The following is a 23,319-nucleotide window of genomic DNA, read 5'->3' on the forward strand; positions in this document are numbered from 1 at the left end:
TAGGTATTGCTTTCCCTATAATTAGTACCCATTCATATATTTGTTTTATTTTATTTGACAATTCCAGGTTCATGTGTTACCAACACCTTTGAACTGCATTCACTGTATAGAAGAACATTTTAATTGATTGACTGATTGCTTTCCAAAGTGCTTACTGTGAGTAAAATCCACAAGATTCCCCAAAAGCAGTTTATGTGCAAACATAGTCTTTATTTAATAACTTGCCAAAAGCAATGTGTATAAAAAACAATCAATGACACACAAAAAGTCACTGAGTCCACAAGTATTGAGAATTTTAGAAGTGCAGGTAATAAAGCTTTGTAATGGTTTACATAACTGCGTTACATAAGTTAATAAGTATGTACATAATGACAGTCATGGCCATTTCTCACAGTGGCTGAAAGTAGATGCTAAGACTCCTAAGATTCTTCATGTGTGGTTTGTATTTCAGCAGTGTTGGGCAAGTTAGTATCAAAATGTAATATATTACATATTACTAGTTACTTTCATCTGAAAGTGATAAGTTACTTTACAATATTACTGTCTGTGTAGAGTAAAACACGACTTTTGCATTGCTTTCACCAAAATAACCACTGAAGGACGTCAACCATGCATTCAAATATGGAAGAGTGTAATGTTGGTTCATAGTGGCCTAGACATAGATTGCACCTGACTATAATGTTATTTTTCTTTTAATTGATAACCTGAAAGTAATCAGATTATACCCATTTCAAAAATGTTGAGTCTGCAGCCATCTCAGTCATTGAATTTCAACAACAGAAACTCTTTTGGGTTTTTTTTCTTCTTCTGGTGGCGGAATGACGTACAATGTTGATGAATTCTTAAAAAACAAACAATTAATTTCAGGTGGTAATGTGTCATAGTCCCTGTAATAATATTACCAAAACCCTATTAGTAACGCCTTATATTACTCCGTTACTACTAAAAGTGATATATTACTGTTACCCCAAACACTGTAATTCAATTTTCTTTTATTTACAAAAGTAATGTTCTGACAAAATTGTTCATATTTTTTATAAATTGAAAAAAGAGCGGTCATGAACATAAACTTTGACAAATTAAAAAACTTAAATGTTTACGGTGGATATTAAAAAGACAAAGGTTGAGATGAGAGTGAACATAGAGCTTATATCTTGGGATGAAACAAAACAAAAAAACAAATAAAGCATCCTGTTTAAATTAATCCTCATTTTCTCCAAACAGCCGTTCCACTGACAGCACTATGAAGGAATCTGACAGAGGTCCAAACCCAGGCTTGGAGTTCACCCCAGTCTGATCAGAGCAGATGTTTGTGTTAAATTCTCCCTCCGGCCTCCTCATACAGTCATTGTGTCCCCAAACGTCTTTCTCTGGACCTGCGAGCTTGGAGCTGCCTGAGGGGCATTTTGATGGGCTGCTTGTTGAATTTTTCCATTATTTCTTTGATGCGTGACAGGTTGGTGCGGCCGATAGTGAAGTCGCACCTGGTGGCACCCATCTCGTAGCCCACCTCGCACTTCTTACTGCTAATGCTGTAGCCCTCAGCTCTGGCTGTTACTTTGTACTCTCCGGGGTTCAGCAAGCGCCAGTAGTCACCATCAGCAGCTGATAACACACACAAACACAAACACTGCTAATGAATATTTTGCACTTTTATGGTTAGGTTCCATGTGGCACCAATAGGAGGCATGTGTTTCATCCTCAAACTAACCTCACATTTTGCCACATTTAGCCTCCAGATGACGTTAAAAATAAATCAGACTTTTTAAAAGTCAGCACAAACCGATGGACTGATTTAAACATAAACTTTCCTGTGTTTTCTGTGACCAGCCATAGAGGCTACTCTTAATGTTAATCCTTGATCCACTAATACTAATCCTATCACATCTTAACATAATGTTATTTCAAATCAGTAATGTTTCAATTTACCATTAACATCAATTAATACAAAATAAATCAGTTATTGAACAGCGATCTAAGCACAGAGTCCAAGGTGCAAGGTGCCAATCTGCTCATCAGAATTTAATCTAACGTTTATTCACACACACAAAACTCACACACCGATAGTACTGGTGCAATTTGGGGTTTAGTATCTTGCACAAGAACACTTCAACATGCAAATTGGAGGAGTCAGGGATTGCACTTCCGCCAATCTTCTGGTTGGTGGACGACCCCCCTACCACAGCTGCCCTCCATCACTTAATTTATGCCCAAAGTAGAGGGTTAAACTAATTCAATTTCCCCTTCTGGAAGAAATACTAATCAACCACAGAATTTGTAATAGATCTAGTTTGATTCAGATTGATTGAGGTCACACATTTTGAAAAATCCAGTAGTCCATTTTGCGCATAGTTTTCTCAGTAAAACTCTCTTCTCATCTTCCTCCTCACAAGAGAGACTTCATATTTTTCTCAGGTCCTGTATAATATACCTGTAACATTACCAAAACAATCTTGAATATGACTGGGTTTAATGACTTCACAGTGACCTAAAAGAAATTCAACACCAGGCTAAAAAGCAATGTTTCACTGCCCTCTGTGGCAAAACACTGACAGGTGTTGTCAGCTATGTTGCACCTGTAATCAACAACAGCAGTACTGACCCACCTGGAATATCACATCACAGCAAGGTGATAGGTTGGGTCAGCTGGAAGACAGCAAAAATTCTGTTTTTTTAAAGGTACCCCTGAGGATTGTTTGACCACTAGCAGCACTATCTATGGAGCAATGCTTTCACATGTACAGTATGTCCCCGCTTGGGTTGTTCTCATGCCAACAAGGCAGTATATGCATGTGTACATAAAAATAGTCTTTCTAAAATGGTTTTATGAGGAATTGAAGGGGATGAAATGTATTGAATGACATGTTAGTAGAATATAAACCCAGTAGAGCTCTGAGATCTACTGACTCAGGTCAGATAGTGGAGCCCAGAGTTCAGACTAAACATGGTGAAGCAGCTTTTAGCTGTTATGCTGCACACAACTGGAACAAACTACCGGCAGAACTGAAATCAGCCCCAACTGTGAATATTTTTAAATCCAGGTTAAAAACACTTCTTTTCTCCTGTGCTTATGATTGAGCTCTTTCAAAGCACTTTAAATTTTAATCTTTCATTTGCACTCTGTCCTTTTAATGATTTTAAAGCAAATCATTATTTTATGCTGCAATCTTATTTTTAATGCTCTATTATAGTATTTTATTCTCTCTTTCTATGTTTCTGTACTTTGTTTTTATTATTAGTGTGTGTGTGTGTGTGTGTGGGGGGGGGGGGGGGGGGGGTATGTATGTGTTGGATGATTGGGTTTTATTTTTATTTCTCAAATTCCATATTTTTTCAATTTTTTCTGTTAAATGTTGAGTTGCCACTGTGTATGATATGCGCTATATAAATAAAACTGCCTTGCCTTGAAGGCTTGAATAATGCTGGTTGTCATGTACAGTATGTACATTTTTATAATGATAATGTGTCTTTACATAAAACCACATTGTCATAGCTATTCATTTTCTGTTGTCAGTGTAGAATAAATGTACACCAATAATAATTGAATAATTGGTTAAACTATTAGCTATTACACAAACATTAGTATTACCTACTTTGCTCATAGGTCAAACATGGACTTGTACAAATAAAAGACCATGTACATGAATCACAACAAGCATAATTAAAGTTATTTGTGCATCAGCAGCAAAAATGCAAATCTTGTCCTAGAAAGCTGTATTTAAACAGCCTACCAAGCAGGGGCAAAAAGCAAGCATCACAAAAAGCCTTCATCTCAGACCTAAAATAAAAGTTAGAGTTCTTTGTGTTCTACTTCTGGAAAAAGAGGTGTTCTGTATTCCCATTTGGATTTTTAAAAATAGCTCTGCTTTGTCATGTCGGATTTTCTTAGTCTCTCCCCGCTCAATGCTGCCTTTATGTGACCTGGGAAGAACGCTTGTGGTATATTTTTCAGCCTTTGAGTCACTCACAAAACGACAGCATTGCTTCGCTCCCGTCATCCGAACACCCACCTGACACGTCTGAACGCCCACTGAGACAAATAAAGTATGATGGCAGGTCTGCCTCTGCTGCTGATCTACAGATGATCCAAACAGTAGAACACAGGCATCTCTGCTCATGTAACTTGCATTCAGATGGTAGAAGGGAATCTATTTTTTTCCTGAAAAGGCTTCAATATAAAATGTTACTAAGCTATCTAATTTTAGAGTATGTATCTTTCAGATATTGATCAGACATCAGTAGCACTCCTGCCATCTCAGTGACTGTCAATTCATCCATGAGAGGACAATGCCTTGGCAAATGTATTTTTCCCATTGGTGCATGTATGTGTTGTGTGCAATGTTATGGGATATGTGCAATACTGTTATGTAATTGTTATTGGGATGGTATGGCTGGTGATGATGTCATTGTGGCTGTCAAGCCATTTATGGCGGAGTTGCTGAGTCCAAGATAAATTTCCCTAAGCGGGACAATAAAGTGTATTGTATTGTATTTTTTGAAGGTTCATACAGCTCCAAAAAAAACTCAAGTTAGGTGAAAAGGTACCGTTTTGAAAATAAAAAGCCTTAAATGTTTACTGACTGCAACTGAGAGTTGCAAAATTTCTGAGAGGAAGCGGTGACTTATACTTAGTTCCAGGAATAATAATGGCCTTTTGGACATTCGATTTCATGCTCTAAGTAAAAAACTGCTTTGGCTTTGAAGGCTGCATTTTTTAGGCATCAGCAGAGATTGCCTTGAGGACGCACAATCGATAGTGAAATTCAGAGCAGAAGGTCTGGGCGACACTGGCTATGACTGTGAATTGACTGAGACTCGTACCTGCGGCTGTGCTGAAATACATCAGCTGCTTTTGTTTAGGCTTTCTATTCCTTCTTACACTGGAATGCTAACTCACTGTAACAGTGACTCATTCCTGAGGAATATCAGCTCAAGTGTACAGACAGTCGAGTCAGAGCCCTGAGGTAGCTTCTGTTGCTTTGATTGCTAAATCTCAGTTTACTCAAATAAAATCTTAGAGATGGAGGGAAAAATATTCACATGCGGGAAAACAGAACGGAACAGATTTTTTGTTTATTTTTGTTTGCTACCTAAAATGAATGACTAATAGTGGAAGTTATACATAAAAACCAGGTGACATACAGTACTGTACCTGTGCGAATATCATGGCTGATGCCCTCCACAGAGACGATAGCATTTGCTATTCCGCGGCCTTGCAGATCCCTCACTACACCTTTGATCCCGCGATGGACCTGCATATGAAAAGCATGGCAGATGCAATAATGTGAAAATCCTGACTGAAGTTTACCCCCTCAGCATCTCCTGCATATTTTAATACATTGTATATTCCACTGTGATGATATGATGTATAATGTATGATTTAACAGTATTGTTAAGAATGTTGTAATATCTTCCCTCATCCAGCATCAATATTTAAAGAAGCTGCGTCCCAACATGGGCAGGTTCTTCTGAAGTTCAAATTTCTCGACAAAATACATCATAACAGGCCGATGAGCTTGTCAAATTTTAAAGTCTTTTCAAAGTAAGGCTGGATATGCTGCCTTATTTTGTCTGAATTTTAAGGGCACAACCTTTGTAGCCTGCTGGATCCCATAATTCACACAAAGGTAACCCTCATCTAATCATAAAGGCTTTATGCTGTCATCAATTATTGGTAAATACAAATAAAATAAACAGCACATATAATTTTGTATTTGTCTATTCGTATTTTCAGCCAGGATTTGGTATTAATCACACAGTGTTATAGAAAATGGAAATGATATAGATGTACTTGCTATTAAACTGGCACACAGTTTTCCAGGTATCCATCATGTGTTGGAGTAAAGTTTAAAAAAAAATCACAAATCAGGGGTCCTTGAACATCTACCACTTAACAATTTGTCTGCAGTGTGAGGACTAAAATGAGTTCACAATTTAACAAGGAGCACCTTAATGCACCATTAGTTTTGGTTTTTTGAGGTCAGATCGTCTCAAATTCAGGACGATGCTGAAATTCTTTAGTTTTTTCTTTGAGAGGATTCAATGCCAGTAATTGCTTCAGGACAGTTTCCAATCGGCTTTTACTGCAAACGTTAAGAAGTCTATTCAAATGTTTCACTGTTAAAATTCCTTGGAACACTTTAAGTAAATACTTAGGAGTTGAAAAACAACAAGAACAAATTAAAAGTCAAATAGGAACTAATATATTCCTAAATTAGAAAAAAGCATGTGTTTGTGTGACTCGTTTTCACAGCATGGGTTTTCTTGTGTGTTTTTGAGTTGCGGGGGCTACTTTGCTTTTGTACCTGCTCCATGAAGACAAGAAGAGACTCGCGATTGTTCTCCCACTCTTCAGGCAGTTCACTCTCATGAGGGAATTTGTCACAGCCCACATACATCGACAACTCAAAGCAGTTGGTGTGCAGATAGCTGAAATCATTCATACCTGCCAAGAAAGAAAGACATATCTTCAGGCCAGCATCAACTTAGGTTATCGTTTTCCCCAGAAATTTGTGGCAATAATTGAGAGTGGAAATCGAAGACGTCCCACTTTTCCTTTTTGTTTGTTTGCTTTTGAATTCTAACAAGACGCTTTGAGCTAAAACCTAGAAGCTTGGTGAGAGCCAAAGGGGTTTAACTGTGAATATGCAGATGTGCTCACGGGTGCTAAACAAAGCTAAAGCTCAAAGGCTCAGAGCTGAGCAGAGAAATCCTGCATAAGACAGCGTTAGGCTCAGTGAGAAAACACCCATGCAGCTATGGACACTAACTGCCAGCTGCAGTGTGCCAGGATGCGCCGTTGATGGTGCCGTCTTCCTTAGCAAAGTCCTCGGTGTGGCAGACCCTTCGGTTGGCATCAGTCATCAGGCGGTGGGTGGAGGCGTACGAGAAGGCCAGCCAGCGGAAGACGTGGTCATCCGGGGTGGGGGTCGGCCCCCTGGCCACCCCTTGGGTGCGAGTTTTGTCATATGGGAAGGTCACCACCAGCTCCCCTCCCTGGATGTTACCACCCAGTACAAAGGGCATCTTCTCCATCCATGTTATCAGAGCCCGCGTCTCCACGGCAACCTACAGTGGGGAACACAGGAGAGGGGAGTATAATGTAATTCAGGCAATCACCTCAGTAGTGGGACTGCCAAATTAACTCATGCTGAAAACAATTCAACTGCAATGTGCTCTTAAGAGATATCAAAAGGGCTGTTCACACACTCCCCAGCTGTAAACTAATTTCACTACTATTTATTCTATACGTTTTCATTAAGAGGCAGCAAGCCACCTATAATCCAGGGACTTGTATTTGCATGTTACAATCAGGACATCGATAAAAAACTGCCCTGCTGTTTGGGCTCATATAATTAAACCAGTCCTACTATCTCTGAGCACTGGTTGGGCCCAGTCAGTGAGGCGAGCGAGGACAGTTTTCACAGCTTCCTGAGCACAGATGGGGACCCCAACTCTGCAGCTGCAGCAGCTATTCTGAAGGCTCTGTGTGACTCACTCGAGGCTCACAGTAACGTCAAAACACTCGTGAGGATGAGCTTTTTATAGATCACTGGGTATATTTTAGCTCTCAGCCTCTTCGTCACAAATAGCAAATGCATCCGCTTCTCCCAAAATAGACACCACTGATATGCCCACGTGGCTGCTTTACCCTTTTCAAGAGATGGATGGAGGAAAGATGAAGCATATGGTAGATCAAATTTGATGCCGTAGGCAGTGAAAACTGAGAGCAGGACTTTGAAGTGATCTATAACACCAAATTCTACAATTAAAAATTAATAGTGAAGTTTAAACGTCTCAGAAGTTGCACTGTGCAGATTTTAGGCACAAATGTCGTACTTCCATAATCCCTGATGTGAAAAATGTATGCGGTTACCACTGATGCTGCTGAAATTTGCCCATTACGTGAGATTAAAATAAATCATTACTACCGTGCTGACCATAAAACAGAGTCACGTAAAACTCACTGAGGCATTTTTAGATTGGTACCACTCTGGGATGGACACATGGTGGTTTAACATTTTGCGAGGGATCCATTTCTTGGCCTCGGCTTCCCACAAAATGGAGTTAAGATCGGGGAAGTTATGGTGAATGTCTATTCCATCATTGCTCCAGCGCCCCAGAGACCAGCCACTCAGCTCTGAACCCTGGGTGAAAAGAAGAAAGAAACAACATTTGAAGGAAATTCTGAGAAAATCATAGTTACGAATGAAATATGATTGCAAATTGTTCAGGAGGCTGTAGGTGTGAGCACCGACTTTTATTCATTCTATATAAGGGTCAGCAGTAGCAGCAGGTCAAGAAAAGATGCAGAGCGGGCAGGACTTTGTCTGCAGTTTTGCCATTGGTGACTGTTATTGTAAGTAGCATACCGTCTGAAGGAGACCAATTATATGTACATCACATAGGTGCAAGGCTTTAGAAAGTAGCATTAATAAAAAACAGTATCCCTGCAAACTTACACAAGACACAAAATTTAAGCAGAACAATGTATTTATGCTGGCATTATTTCTTTCAAGGTGTTTTCCATATTTGGGGCCAAGCATGGACCTTGACCTCACACTATCATCTTGGCAGAAAGACATACTGTTTCTCTCCGTGAGATGGTGAAGGCAGCTGTCTGTGGTGTTTTGGGGAATGCAGGAGTCATTTTGATAACAGTGGCGCAGCATTGCTGTGGCACCCAAGGTCCGAGGATATGACTATGTCTGACTCTCTAAACCCACAGATGGGTAACTGTGTTTCCTTGTTTGTAGAACAACGAACAAGTAGGCTAATTTCTTTACCGTAGATGCATTGAGTATGACCATTTATGGGCATAGAGTTTTTGCGTGGTACTATCTGTGAAGGCTTAAAGACTATCCACGGAGGACAGTTTCTTCAGAATCGTGGTGGCATCAGGCATCAGATGGGTGGTATTGATAATACTTTGATTCTCCTTGGCCAAGCTTCAATAAACATTTTCAGCGTAAGACATCCTGGACCTCAGCAGTAGAGAAAAGTGTACAGGATTACAGTAGCCTACAATCTATGATCCAAAATAATGACCTAAAAGATGCTAAAAGCTAATATTTGTATAGATATACAGACTCAGGCATTCATTCTGGGTGGATTTGGCTGTTGGACTTATGACTAAATTGTCATTCCGTTTCACTTCATTCATTCATATGAATCGCTAAATAAACCATAGCTGTATGCAGCAATTTAGTGGTCTGGACCCAGGCTGGAGTTAGGCATTACTAGTGACCTTTCCCATTACACTGGATCATTTGATTTAGTTTAAATATCAAATGCATGCTGAAGTTTAATCACTGTATCAGTTATGGCATAATGTGATTACACAGTTGTTATTTGAGGAGCTGAAAAAAACTGTTGATAGGGAACATCTGCTGCCCTTTTAGAGACCTCATACAGTTGAATAAGCTCATTTTTATTTAACGGTGGATGTACATGCAATTTTCAGTGCAAAGGGAAATTATGGGGGGTTTCCATACACCTGCTGACAGGGATTTGCATCTCCTTTGCAACAGGGCTACCAACTTGAAGGTATGTCTTTTAACAGATGACACGCTGTCTTCAGTTGATGACATAAAAGACTTAAAAGCATTGCCCTCTTTAACGCTGTTTACTCAAGTCTAGAAGAGCCGCATCTTTAATCATTTCATCCCATTCAAGTTAGCAGAGGGCTAAACCTAAAGTTAGCTGACTCGTTCCTGAATGATGATGAAACCCATCTGACGTTACTGTAACCCGCTTGAAGATGCGGTTTGAGAGAGATGGTCCATATCAGGGAAACTAGGCAAAACTCAGTGCATTTAAACTGGTAATACAAACACAAATAAACACAGCATGGTTTGATTCAGAAAAGGCTATTAGCTGTGAGGGAGTCCCATTATAAGGGCCTGCATTAAACAGAGTGTTACGGTTCATAAAATGTACTCAAACACCAGTTCCCCAAAAGTCATGATGTCACTGGATGCACAGAGGCCAAGCTCTATCAGACTTGCTTTTGATCTCCCTCACTTGTCTTTATCTGTTTGTTTCATTAACACTGGGCCTTTAATCTGGCAGGCCTGCAACTGATTTAACAAGATACCCAACATGTGTTTCTGTGGTATTCTTCAGCAGAACAGGCAGCCGTGTCCACTATAGTTTATTTCTAGATCGCACACATTGTTCACAAAGATCCATTTTTATGTATCCCACCAGATCATTCAAACCAAATTTTCTTTATGCACCTGCATCACATGAGCTCTTATCAGGAGAAAACACACCTGTCAAACAGACATGGTGCTATTTTCACCAGAGGCCAGCGCGTGAGATAAGGTCACTAATGGCCGTCTTGCAGACCTACCACTTCAAAGGCTTTCTCGTACCCATCGGGGTTGACAGATGGCAAGAGATGGATTCTGGTTTCCTCCACCAGGTGACGTATGCGCTGGTTGCCTGACAGATACTCCAAACACATGAACTGCATCAGCAGAAGGAGCAGCTCTCGTCCCAGCACCTCGTTACCATGGGAACCTGCCGTGTAACGGAACTCTGGTTCACCTGGTCAACAGGTTCGTACGGAGGGAGCGATGAGGAAAATATAGAGGGAGAGAGCCAAAAACATGAATAAATATGCAATCACTGCAACCAGAGGAAAACAGATTGAGGAACACAGAGTGATGTCTCTGATGTTGTTATTGTACATCAAATTTGAGCAATCATGCCCTGTTGCTTTAAAGCACACTGTTCCCTTAAGTATACTCACCAACTTCATGCTCTCCTGGGTTATCAGAAATCTCTATGGCATACAGCTTGAGGCCACTGTGGCTCTTTCCTATATTGTAGATCCGGGTGACATTGGGGCACATTTCATTTACAACCTTCATAAGCTGTGAAAGGGAAATAATAAAGCATCACTTCTTGGTTATTTATTAAAAAAAAGTGCTATAAACTAAAATATCTGATATTAGTCTGACACATTGCATCACCCTTTGGTTCAATTGAGGTACTTACATTGGTGGATCGTAACAATTTCATTTACTCCCTCATTCAATACAATTTTGAGAAACTTTACATGTTTTGCAACTTCAATATTTAGAAAGAAAATACCTCTACAGTTTTCAACAGCTATAGTTACTTCACAGATAATGATTTTACACCCATAAAGATAACATGTAAATCGAAAAAACAGTCTAAGCTCAAGGTTCACTTAATTGCTTGATCTGGTGTTTTTGACTATATCTCAGGTTGTCATAGAAATATAACGTGTCAACTTTCCATTATTTTGAGTGCTTTTATGACTTTTCTTCTGTGTTGGCTTAAAACTTGAGCTTGACAGTTCAAATAAAGCAATCGGAACTTGAACTCTCAAGCCCAACGTTTATGCCAACATGGACGAGCAGTCATAAAAGTAGTAATAAAAGGAATGGAAAGTTTGAATATCTACAAGTGAGAAACCTCCCTCTGCGGAAAGCTCTGGCACAAGCAAGTAAGTGGACCTTGAGTTGAGATTGTTTTGTTTTAATGCTGTAATCAAAGACAATAATGAAGCATCACACTAAAGTATATTTTTACCTAGATCAGCTACAAGGTAAAAATGCTGGTTGGTCAATAATAAATTGATTGGTTAATTGTAAAATGAATTAAATAATGAATTTAACTCTCTGAAAAGGGTATTCATTAGTTTTTTTCTTTCCTCTTTAAAGGTGAAAACCTATTTTTTCAAAAAGCTTCTTACCATGAGTGATGAACAAGAATACATTATTTTCTGCCAAAGTTAGAGCAGTTTTTGTTATTTCGCATTTATAATTTGCTGTTTTGTCTGTGCTTTTTTTACTGCTTTGAAACTGAGCTGGAAACAGTGATGTTGCACCAATCATAAATGAGCAACCAAATCAAAATGTGATGACAGCGGTCAGGTTGTTTGCCTATTTTGCCATGCCAACATAAACCAAGTAGAAGCAGATAAGATGCATTTTTGTGCGTTAAACATTTTTTCCTCAACATTTTTATTTTAATTGTTGAACATTTGGTAATTTTGAAAATAGTTAAAACCATGTTTTCAGGGGCTTTAAAAACATTTTTCTATTGATTCTTTCAAATTGGGACTTTTACATGAGCATTTTTACATTGTGATTACTGGGTTACTTGAAGCCTCGAAACTGTACAAAAATAACACAATGTTATTAGAAATTTCAAAAACAATATTGCCACTGCTGTGTCACAGACCTTATTTAATAACTCTCTGCCAGCGTGGGGGGGGGTTGCGTGAGAAGCGGTAATTATGAAGACAGGCTTGTAGAGGAGTTGATTAAAATAGCAACAATCATTTACCCACATGGGTATGAGCGGAGACACAAAGAAGTGCAGCGGGAAATAGACTAACAAGCTGTTAAGTAAAGCAACCGCATTCATTCCAAAAATCTGTTTACTTGCTCTTCCAGCTGCTGCAGCAGACATTAACCAGTCAGGAGTGATGCGGTTTTAATTAGGTCTTGGTTGAGTCTTAATTTTCCAACCAAGTAAATCATTAAACAAACGTCTGTTTTTGTTCATAAAGCAAAAGAACAAAAGTCGGCCATGAAATTCTTGCTTTGCCTTTCCAGTTAAATACAAGCACAGTGTTCCCTTGATTTATGTAAAGCACATTGAGTTGCCACTGTGTATGAAATGCGCTATATAAATAAAACTGCCTTGCCTTGATAAATACACCTGAGTTGTTTTTCACCAGGATTACTGTATGATATTCTGTTTTAAAGGTTGTGAGTCTTTTTACATACACAACCAGCCACTTCACCATCACTTGGAGGTATTTATTTTCGTTATTTATGTATAATTCACAAGACTGGGACCAATTATGTATTAAGACTACTGCTGTCGTTAAAGAGAAGCTTCTTGGCAAGGATGTGCTGGGATAATGCCAAAGCTATACGTATGTGGATAATATATGTCAAAAATGCTCTCTCTTTCCATCTATTTTGTAATATCTCTCAGCTGTCCACATTCTGGCAATACCAGTATACCCAAGGCTACAACGTTATGATCAGCAGTGATGTCCTTGAGCTATATTAGAGATATTATTTGTACCCTTCTCATGAGGCATACACATTATTTGACAAGACACAATGGGCATTTTTTTTTACTTTGAGGTTCTGGCACTACCCTATTTGTAAGAGGGAGAGATATGGTACAGGTACCTGCATGGAGAAAAGAAATGTCAAGGGTGAAAAGGCTTTAGAAGCTGAGTTTTAAAAATAGTCCTTCCTTTCTTTGTGAAGGCCTATTGAGGCTGGACACCCTGCGTGGCACACATTAGCCTCAGAGGTAAGAAAAAGAAAAGAAAAACACTCCATTTTGATATTCCTGGAGTAGCATTTCAAGCTCTCACACCAGAAAAAAAGGCTGCTGTTTTACAAAGAGCCATACAGCCTAAGCATTAATTTGAGTAAGTCTCATTCTGGGTCATAACAGCAGTTGATGACATGTGTAGTTGGCTGTTTTGCAGCAGGGAGCTGCTACATTACAGAAGATTACAATTCACAGCACTTGTACCTTCACAACCACTCAATCACAGTGCACACAGTGACAAATACAGCTGTCCTCCCTCTCAGTACAAATAGGCTACTGTTCATGACAACTATATGAATAAATAATGACGCAACGTAGGAGATGCTTTATGCATTTTCATGTTGCTGCCAGTGTTCCTTTCATTTGTTGCTGTTACACACTTTGTTCTTGCAAAGGACACAACTTGTCTGATATTGGCTCGCAGTTACTCAAGATGTTTTATTGTTTTGTGCTCTGCTCTCTTTGCTGAATAAGAAATATGAGCTGGGCCTCAGTAAGAAGGCTGTTATCTGCTCACTGTGACTCACCTGCCTCATTTCTTTATAGCTGTGATGTCTGAAATCCAAGTCATCAGTTGTTATGACCTCATTGCGTCTGTGGTAATAATTATTTGGATCTGTGGGAATCAGAAAATATAAAGTTATGGTTAGCCAGAGGCGAAAGATGAATCAGCTTCTGTAATTAGCAATAAAGCCAAAGTTTAAAGGGCTAGTATACCTAAATCACAAATGTTGATTCATTTTTTAAAGTTTAATTATAACAAGCTAACAGTCTAGCAGCTCAGTGTAACATCAGCATGCTAACACGCCTGCAGTGCTAATGTGTTTACAATCTTAGTTAACTATGTTAACGTCATATCTGCTAATTAGCATTAAACCCAAAGTACTAGCTAGCTACAGTCATTAGTTTTGCAAGTATCTGGTCATAAACCAAAAGATGAAAAGTTAACAATTCATCTGCATGGGAACCATGATCATCTGTGCAGAATTTCGTGTCCAGTTGTTGGGACATTTCTCTTAAAAATAAAAATGTCAACCTCATGGTGGCAATTGAGAAAAGGTCAGAGGCAACTGGGAAACATGAATGTCAGTCTGGACCAAAGAGACGGACCAAACGACCAACATTGCCTTTACTGGAGTCACGCCACTACCTGGCTGTGGAAGTATTGCACTGGGACAATTCCAAGTGTAGCTCCAGTAGAAATTATCTCAAAATTTCAGCACTTAAAATAAAAACTATCCACATGATTATATACCAGTCAAGGTAAGTGAGAATATTGGGGGTTTTCTTTTATTGGTCATGTGACTAAATTTTGTATTATTTGTTTCCAACCCTCTGGTTTCAGGAGTAAATCATATGTCTGCTTTGTCCATACAAACCCTTCACCTGGCATAGGACAGCCAAGGATTTCCACTCTCATACAAATACTGCCGCTGCTAAACCAAGACCGAGGGTTGACTCGAATGTATCGGGCGACCACAGGTGTTGGGAAAATGTTTCGGACTGGGATCTCCTTTTCCCTGTTGGCACTGAAGATCTACTGAGGCAAACACATTCAGCCAGATGGTGAATAAAAACTCAAGGTTAGGATGTCGATTTTGTGATGGTGCACTGAAGTTCATTATTTAATTTTATTTATTTATTTTTCTGGGAAATTGCCACTAATTCAGAAGAACTGTGAGGCAGAGTTGACCTATAGAGTGCCTACTTTCATCAGTTGTCCCTGGCTGGACGTTAAAAATCTAAAAATCTAATTAAACTGTTATGTAACAATATATAAAAGAGCATAGCATAGTCCTAAAGTGTAGAAAATACTATTATACATAGTCCCAGTGCAGAATAAACAGATACAAACAGAATAGGGGGAGTGAAGAGGGATAAAAGAATAATCATGTTATTGTTGTCTGCAGTCACAAGCCAGATTCTGAATTCTGAAATACAATAATTAAGTTTTAAAAAGGACAAGACAATGAAAAATATGTTAGTTTTAAAATTTTACTCCACATAGGCCTTTAATAAAACACATCAACGCACCTGTAGAAATGGTAATAAACTGATACAACCGTGAGTTTATTGCAAATCTTAACACCCACCTTTTGGCATTTCAAAAGACAATCAGAGCAGTTTGATATTTGGCACAAAAATTTGGCGAGTGGGTGAGCGGGAAGCCTGTTGCAGACACTAAATTACTGTAGGGACATTATCTCCCACATCAATGACATCACCAGCTGCAAGAGTGTACAGTTACTCCAAAATGTAATTAGGAGAGATGTGAACCACTGTTGGGAGCATTGAGGATATGATTTCCCTCAAAAATAACAACATAATCAGATCTACATTTTCATTGATAATTGTGATATCATTATTTATTTTTTTTAGAGCTGAAAACACTGATGATACAGTTCGTCGTCAAAGTATTGCTATATTTGGTTTTCCTCTATTGAATTACATCAAGTGCACTAGCAGAAAAGGGAGACAGCTTTGACAATGATCCAGGATGAAGTTCCCATCTGCTCGAGGATCATCAGTATTTACTATTGCCCCTCAGCTCATTAAGCTTGGAAACAAGCAGAGATCTAAATCTTCCCTTGTAATAGCTCTCAAGCAAGAATTCCTTTTTCTGTCTGATTCCAGTTATTCAGGAACACACAAAACAAAACTCCTTATGAAGCTTGTTTACAGAGAGAAAGAATAATCATGTTTACATTTAAAAGGAGTCTTTACATTGTGATAATAATGTTCTATTTTGTGGATATTCATTGGAAGACACTTTGTTTAAATATATGTTACTTTAAAAGTCATGTCTGTGACTCACCAAGTCTTCTGAGCCATTTTTCAGCGTTATCCAGGTGTGACTGTCATTGCTCACCATGACCTTGTAGGAGGTCACCCAATCACTCCTGTTAACATGGTGAGAGAAAAGTCAGGGGGGATGAGAGGAAGACAAGAAATATCCTGTCAGGCTGAATTCAATGCAAATGCAGCTCTGAGGTGACTGTGAGGAAGTCGGTCAGCCCACATTCAGAGACGTTCCCATTCCCACTGGGTTAAAGTCCATTCGAAAATAGGAAAATGAGAAGAGGAGGTCAAAGAATTTATATTAGAATTGTCACTTGAGCATTTTTATCACTTAGAGTTTTGGAATGTGAAGAAAAGGGACATTTTTTCATGCAGATGGTTTTTATTTTAGTTAGAGTCCAGTTTTGATTCTGTGTTCCAGGAAATATCAGCTTCATAATCAGACTGAGATACCTTTTTGTTCTGCATCATTCATTGATTCATTCGTTCATGCAATTTAATACTTTTAAAATAAATTATTACAATGCATTAGCACGCAACAATCAGGGTCATATCTACCACTGAGGACATTAAATGATAGGTTCAAGTTTTTCAAGTCTGTCTTAATAACAAAAGTCAGGTTCTCACATGAACATTAAAACTGATTTTGCTCGCTGTAATTCCTCTTGTTCATACAGTCCATATGAACAGGAGGAATGATTACAGGAATGATTAGAAGATCCCCTCCAAACTCACTTACAAGATAAGTGATGGGAGACAAAATCTATAGTCCTCATTTTGAGCAAAAATGTTTAGAAAGTTTTGATAATATTAAGCTTCACCAGTCTGAAATAACATGGACATCTTCCACAATTAAAGTCTTTTTGTAAAACAATTCTCTCTTTGTGTCTCGATGGAAAATATTTTCCTGTTCAGCTTCAGTGAAAGGATTATAACAAAAAAAGGGAATCTGGCAAATAAACTTTTAACTAAATTTTTGCACAGAAGGAAGACTGTGGCTTTTGGCCCCAAAGTGCATAATGAGATGATCTCTTAATGGCCAGTATGAACAGGAGAAATGATTACAGCTAGAAAAACATGCGCCAGTGTTCACTTGGGCCCAATATTATATTGTCTCAATACGATTTATAGGAAATATATTGAACAGTTAACTGAATAAACCAAATATAACAAACCAAATAGGTATAACACTTTAGAAAATTATACATGTGGCCTTTCCACAATCCTGGCATACAAATAAAACATAGTATATTAGTAAAGTATATAATGCATTTAAAAATGTCCAACAAAAGTATACTGTATAGGATTTGGGAATAGACCTTGAAAACAAAGAGATGACACATCAAATAGTACAATATTTTCATGTCCATAAAGAATTCACTGATGTCCCACCATGCCAGGCAGAACTCTACCCTGTACAGTACGTGCAGTATGTAGGTTGGAGGTTGGCAGTGACTCCCATGCGTCTAGATAGAGACATCCGTGCTGAGCTGGTCCAGCCTGGTAAGAATTCCCAGTTCTGCTAATTAAAGCACTGTTATAGACAGAAGCCCCTGAGCTGGCACTGCAGACAGCTACATGCCCGACAGAGCTAATTGTGTAAAAATTCTGTCTCAGGCATCGGGGTCTTCTGCGTTCTTAGATTGTGCTGGTCTTGAAGGAAAATTACAAACAGTGCCTGATAAAGTATCTCCCTGTGCTCTCTAACTACACATCAGTTTCCAGAAGTCTATTCCACCCTTTCCAATTAAGAAGTACAAAAGCCAAAAGTTGTCAAATATTATTACAGAGTAAAATCAGGGTAGGTAGATTGTTGGGAAAAATGTGAACACCAGCAGTTATTGGTTTTCTTTGTGAACGGTGGACCAACTTCAACGGAAATAAAACGTTTCCCTTTAGTTTATTACTTTATTGCTGTCAACATTTCTTTTAAAGTCATTCTTAAAAAATGTAAAAAATGAGGGAAACGGTTCTATTTTATTTATTTTTTTGGGCATACTAAGGGGTTTATAACTTGTAACTAGTGACTTTATTATTGCTGGTCTATTATATGTCAAACCATTGAGGTGCCATGGGGGGAAAAACAAATTAATGTGCACGAGTTAGAAAATCTGTGTGCTCAAATGAACAATTTATGCCTACCTTCATGGCGTTATTCTTGTATGTAGCCTACTCCTCACACTCTCACTATGGACTTCTTGGATTTAACATTTTGATCTTGGACTGAAATATGTTGATATAAACACAATGTGTTATTGAGATTCCTTGAACTTATTTTACTGTATAACGGGCTGTTTCACTATAAAAACTTTAATGATACTGCAGATGTAATCCAGTTCATAAAAACTCAGCCTCAGGGTTAAGGAGAGCTTTATAACTGTCTTCTTCATCTTCTTCCCCAAATTTCCGCTTGAATGAATACGCCAGGTCAAAGTCGTTTGCTACCCTCTACAATAGCGGTACATGTAAAATATGTAAAATATCAAATTATTTCTTAGTGACTTTTTGTCTCCATGACACCTCCTGGGCTCAGCAGATTTAAGCCATTTACAAGAAAAATATTTGGATTGACAGGTTGTGAAAAAAGCGTTGTTATTTTTATTCACATTTACAACTTCACCTCTATATTTTCAGAGTGCATCAGTCTGCCACTTAACAGTTTGTTTTTCGACTGTGTCACGGTCACAGGTCGTCATTTGTCATTTTTGATTGACTGCCAACCTTCAAGTTGTCCTTATTAACAGATTATCACAGATTTTTAAAGCATGAGTAAATCATTTTTTTTACTAACATGAATAAAGCCAGTAATCCTGGATTATAAACCCTTAATAAAGAATGCCTTATTCAAAAATGCTACCCCAAAGCTCTTACCAAAACAAAATTTAGCCCACAAGTCTACAATGAGGAGGAGTTTTCTGTATTGTTCCCTGACACTGGAAGAGATTCACAGGTCTGGCATAATGTAGAATCCAGTCTTGTTTAAAAGTGTGGGCAGAATATTTCAGTATGATGAACCACAGCATGACTACAGGTATTTTTTTCCATGACAAAACACACACCTAATCCCTTGTGAGCTCTGAGGATTATCAGTCTCGTGGAATCAAATTTGTACTGTATGTGTTTGTGTGTGTATGTGAGCATAAATGTCAGTATCAGAAAAGGCACCTCTCTACAGGAAAATAGGTTTTAATGATACCTTAACAGTAGTGCCAAAACAGTTTAAACTCTGGCACAAATGAAGCAATGGTGATGCGTAGGTGAGATCTAAATATAGAGAAAGTATTTTTAAGGAATCTATGGATAAACAAAAAGGACCCAGCAGACTGGTGAGTTGAGGCAGTGGGGGGCAAAATGATACCCATCTCCCTTTGTATTTGTAAGTTTAGTACATAACATGCCATGGAGACCTGATGGTACTGTAATTTATCTCTTAACAAGCTTTCCAGCACACAGCAGGATGACTCATCCTATACTGTATTCAGTAAACAGTTTAAAAAATAATCCATAATCTTTATATATCCATCTTTTTCCCCTGTCATCTGTGTATGATAAATAAGTGTAAAGTCCATTTTCTCCAGCGTTATTTTTATAATGTGACCTTTTAAGGGAGATGAAAGAACGAGGCTGCACTCTAATCAATCAAACTCATAAATCCTTAATCCCAAAGTGAGATGATAAGAGAAGACTTGTGAAAAGGGCCATACACCAGTGAATGTTTTTTTGTTTATGTTTTTGAAGTCTTTTTTCCAGTTGTGTTTAAAGGAGAAATCAAGAGTCTGGAGTTCAAACTTCATGGATAATGATTGCTGTCTGTCCAGCTTCTATTTCCCACAGTCATTTTGAGACTCATGCTCATATGTAATTAGATTTTTTGCCATTTTGTATGCTTCAGTGTTTATTATTAGGCATGCTAGTATTGTGACTTATAGATGGCAATGCCAGTCTGTCCGGCACTAGTCCATCATAAACTAAAAGGATGAATTCTAATAACTTGCGATCTTCTATCTTCTCATCTGGCTCCATCATCTGGTCAAAATACAATTGTGTCCAATACTTTGGTTTATCCAGCTGTTCTTTATGTTATGTTTACAAGTGTAAGCATGTTAACATGTCAATCAAAGATGGTGAACGTGGTCAACATCTGCTACACATCAGCAAGTTAGCATGGTGATTGTTAGCACCAATTGTTATGTTGCCATGCTGGTGTAAGCATTATGCTAAAAGCAGTGCTGTGCATTAGTGCAGCCTCAAGGGCTGCTATCATGGCTGCAGATTTGTTTTGATCCAAACTTCATGATGCCAACTTGTGCTTCAAATTAACTGTTGATCTAAGTGTGTCACCATGTAAAAACAGGGATGTAGCATTGAAGGAAATCAAGCAAAAAGCTTTTCAGGGACTATTTCGTGGTGATAATAGGACACTTCCTTTTTTCGTTGCAGGTTGCATAAGCTAAGGTCTATTTTTCATCTTTTCCTCTTATATTTTATATGTATTTTATATTTTATCCTTCTCTTACATGAACTATAGCTCTGAAATAGGGGAAATGTACTGTATAATATGTGATAGGCTACCTCGATGAAATTTTGCACTACAAAGTAAAATTTGATCAATCTTATAGAGAAATTCATAAAAAATGTGCTGGAGGATGTAGTTCAGTGTAAGCTGCTTTGATGTTCTAACCTTCTTGAAGACACCACAAGGATTTAAGGCAACCTAGAAAACTAGCGCAAAACCCATGCCCACGCAATTATCCATCCAGTTAGCTTGAGCAAGAAAACTCTTATCCTCACTGTGCAACCATCTGCAACTCTCCATGCATGTCTGCAGGGTTCCTACTCACGACCAGAGGGAGCTCCTGCCTTGTGTGACGACCCCTGTGAACTTTGTCAGCCTCCTGGCATCCACCTCGAACCATTGCAGCGGGTCATCTCTCCCAGCACACCAGGCTCCATCATAGAGGTCATCTTCATAAAGGCCAGCCTGCGGGTCAGAAACAACCGAGTGGAGCAGGGTTTTATTCCAGATGTACATGTTCACACGCACACGCTGTCTATGTATAGTACAATCCAGTTGTCGGATGTGCTTCTTTTTCTTACAACTAAAGGTTTCCATCTAAGTGTTAACTGTGAAATATGCTTAAATTAACAAGTTTAAGATCATGGCTAAGAAGCCAGTGCAGTTGAGTTACAGGAATGAAGTGAGACAGGGCCAAGTGCTGAAAACAATCTTCTCTTTCCCGGCATTCCTGAATTTTCGGCAACAGTTTCAGCGTATGTACTACTGATATAAAAGTGCTATTGACACTTACTTGGTACAACAGCTGAAAATGCTCAACTAATTATAATACATTAAATGCTGCTCTATCCATAAAGCCTGTACAAGTTGTTGACACTGACAAAATGCGTGAACACATGCTGACACGCTACATTGCCCATTTTCTCTATCTAAACTTTAAAAATATGACATAGGGTACTATACACACTGAGTGCATTATAGCACTGCCTCTATATTACGTTTCTTTGAGGTACACCACTCTTACCATATTGGTATTGGACTTTTCAAGACTCAAACTCCATTTAATGTGTTTTCAGTGGAAATGTATTCAAAAGTCTCTATTGTGAAAAAGAACACATTAGATTTAGCCTTGTATGTATAAAGAGTCCTCAAAGGAAAACTGGATTTCTGGAAGAATGTGACAAGACGCATGTGGGTTGTAAATGCTACAGATGAGCTGACCCACATATCTTAACCATCATTTGCAAGGCTCTGAGCATCAAACACGCCAACAAGACTTGATCCAATCCAATCTACATTGTTTGAGGCTTTGTGTGAGAAAAAAATAGCCTTACATTTGTAAAAGTAAGAAACAAAACAGCAACACAAACGTCTCCAAAACTATACAAGTGATCATTTGCTTGCAGCTCAGAGAATTGTGTTCCAGCTACTGTATAAGAAGTAACTGTTCAACGGCCTTGAAACCAAATTCCTAAAGCAAAAATGTTAACTGTTGGACAAGGTTTGCAAACAATTACCTCTGCCAGAAAGGTTCTGTTTTATGTCCCACTTGTTTATCAGTTACCAGGATATCTCAGATATTTGTGAACAGATTTTAATTACATTGTAAGAATTTTGGCCAAAGAACACATGATTTGGTGCCAATCCACATCCAGGTGCAAACCCAGAGATGTCTTTATGTTGGATAGCTTTTGCAACTTTGTAATGCTCACTTGAATTAAAAAAAAAAAAACTGGTAGATGTCACTGTATATATTTTGATGTAGGATATCGATTCAGCTTTTAACTTTCTAAACCTTTTCTGCTGCGATAATTACTAATTTAAAAGATATGTGCTCTCCCAGTGCTTAGTAGTATTAATGTGGTTTATCTAATCTTACTAAAGCTACATGAGATTGTAACGTCAACATTAAATGCTAGCGCATTTCTAAAAGTTTCCTGCCAGTATGCAAAGTCCTCCAGCATCAATAGAAAGTTAAATTCATCCCAGTACTGTTGGTGTCTAGAATCTAAACAAACTGTAGCAGCTACAAAAGTGGAAATAAACCAAGTTCACTGGCCCGCGGCCCGATTCAACAGGCAACATCTGCTTTCTATGTGTTTCTCCTGATTTACAGATAATTGTTCTCTAGGATGGACACTATCTCTGTCCCTCTATGATCCCTGACAGATCATAACGGGACAGACACAGTGGTGCAGACACACCAAACAACAAAACTTTTGTTTTGTCGGTTTCCTGAAACACAATGCCTCACTGTCTTGAGTAAATTAGGAGCATGTGTGTGTGTGTGTTTCATTAATTGTGAAGTTGGATTCAGGGCAGTACAGCTTACAGAAGATGGGGCTCGCTGCAAACTGTATGCAGGCTAATACCCTCAAAGGACAGCTTGCACTAACAGGAAATACCTCTTCTCCCGGATGCCAATCCTTTTTATTAGGTTTGGGGTTGTGCCCCTGTTTTGATGGCAGCACTATTACTTTGTCTGTTGAATTAGTTTCGCAGTATCAAGCTGAAACAGAAAGATAATGTCATTTAACTAAGCAGAACCCAGTTATCATAGTGGACATTTTTTCATACAGCTTTAATATGAACTTTAAGTGATCCTGAAATCAAAAGATACAATCTCTCAATCATATTTCTTTTGCATTGCTGCTGTGTGAAAGAAT

General features: G+C 38.5%; 1 protein-coding gene across 1 annotated transcript in view; it reads right to left on the reverse strand.

Moving 5' to 3' along the window:
- Positions 1 to 189: 189 nt before the first annotated feature.
- The window catches only part of LOC134003195 (inactive carboxypeptidase-like protein X2), a 31,037-nt gene continuing 7,907 nt past the window's right edge, over positions 190 to 23,319 (reverse strand). Inside the window, exons 4-14 of the mRNA XM_062442321.1 lie at positions 20,979 to 21,118; positions 16,154 to 16,238; positions 14,725 to 14,875; positions 13,866 to 13,954; positions 10,757 to 10,880; positions 10,355 to 10,551; positions 7,968 to 8,147; positions 6,771 to 7,068; positions 6,306 to 6,445; positions 5,153 to 5,252; positions 190 to 1,605 (exon numbers count right to left, since the gene is read on the reverse strand). Of these exons, the coding sequence (XP_062298305.1) occupies positions 1,346 to 1,605; positions 5,153 to 5,252; positions 6,306 to 6,445; positions 6,771 to 7,068; positions 7,968 to 8,147; positions 10,355 to 10,551; positions 10,757 to 10,880; positions 13,866 to 13,954; positions 14,725 to 14,875; positions 16,154 to 16,238; positions 20,979 to 21,118 (1,764 nt within the window). The 3' untranslated portion in view covers positions 190 to 1,345. The remainder of the gene's footprint in view (positions 1,606 to 5,152; positions 5,253 to 6,305; positions 6,446 to 6,770; positions 7,069 to 7,967; positions 8,148 to 10,354; positions 10,552 to 10,756; positions 10,881 to 13,865; positions 13,955 to 14,724; positions 14,876 to 16,153; positions 16,239 to 20,978; positions 21,119 to 23,319) is intronic.

This window comes from Scomber scombrus, chromosome 21 (genome assembly GCF_963691925.1).
Source record: "Scomber scombrus chromosome 21, fScoSco1.1, whole genome shotgun sequence".
Taxonomy (NCBI): domain Eukaryota; kingdom Metazoa; phylum Chordata; class Actinopteri; order Scombriformes; family Scombridae; genus Scomber; species Scomber scombrus.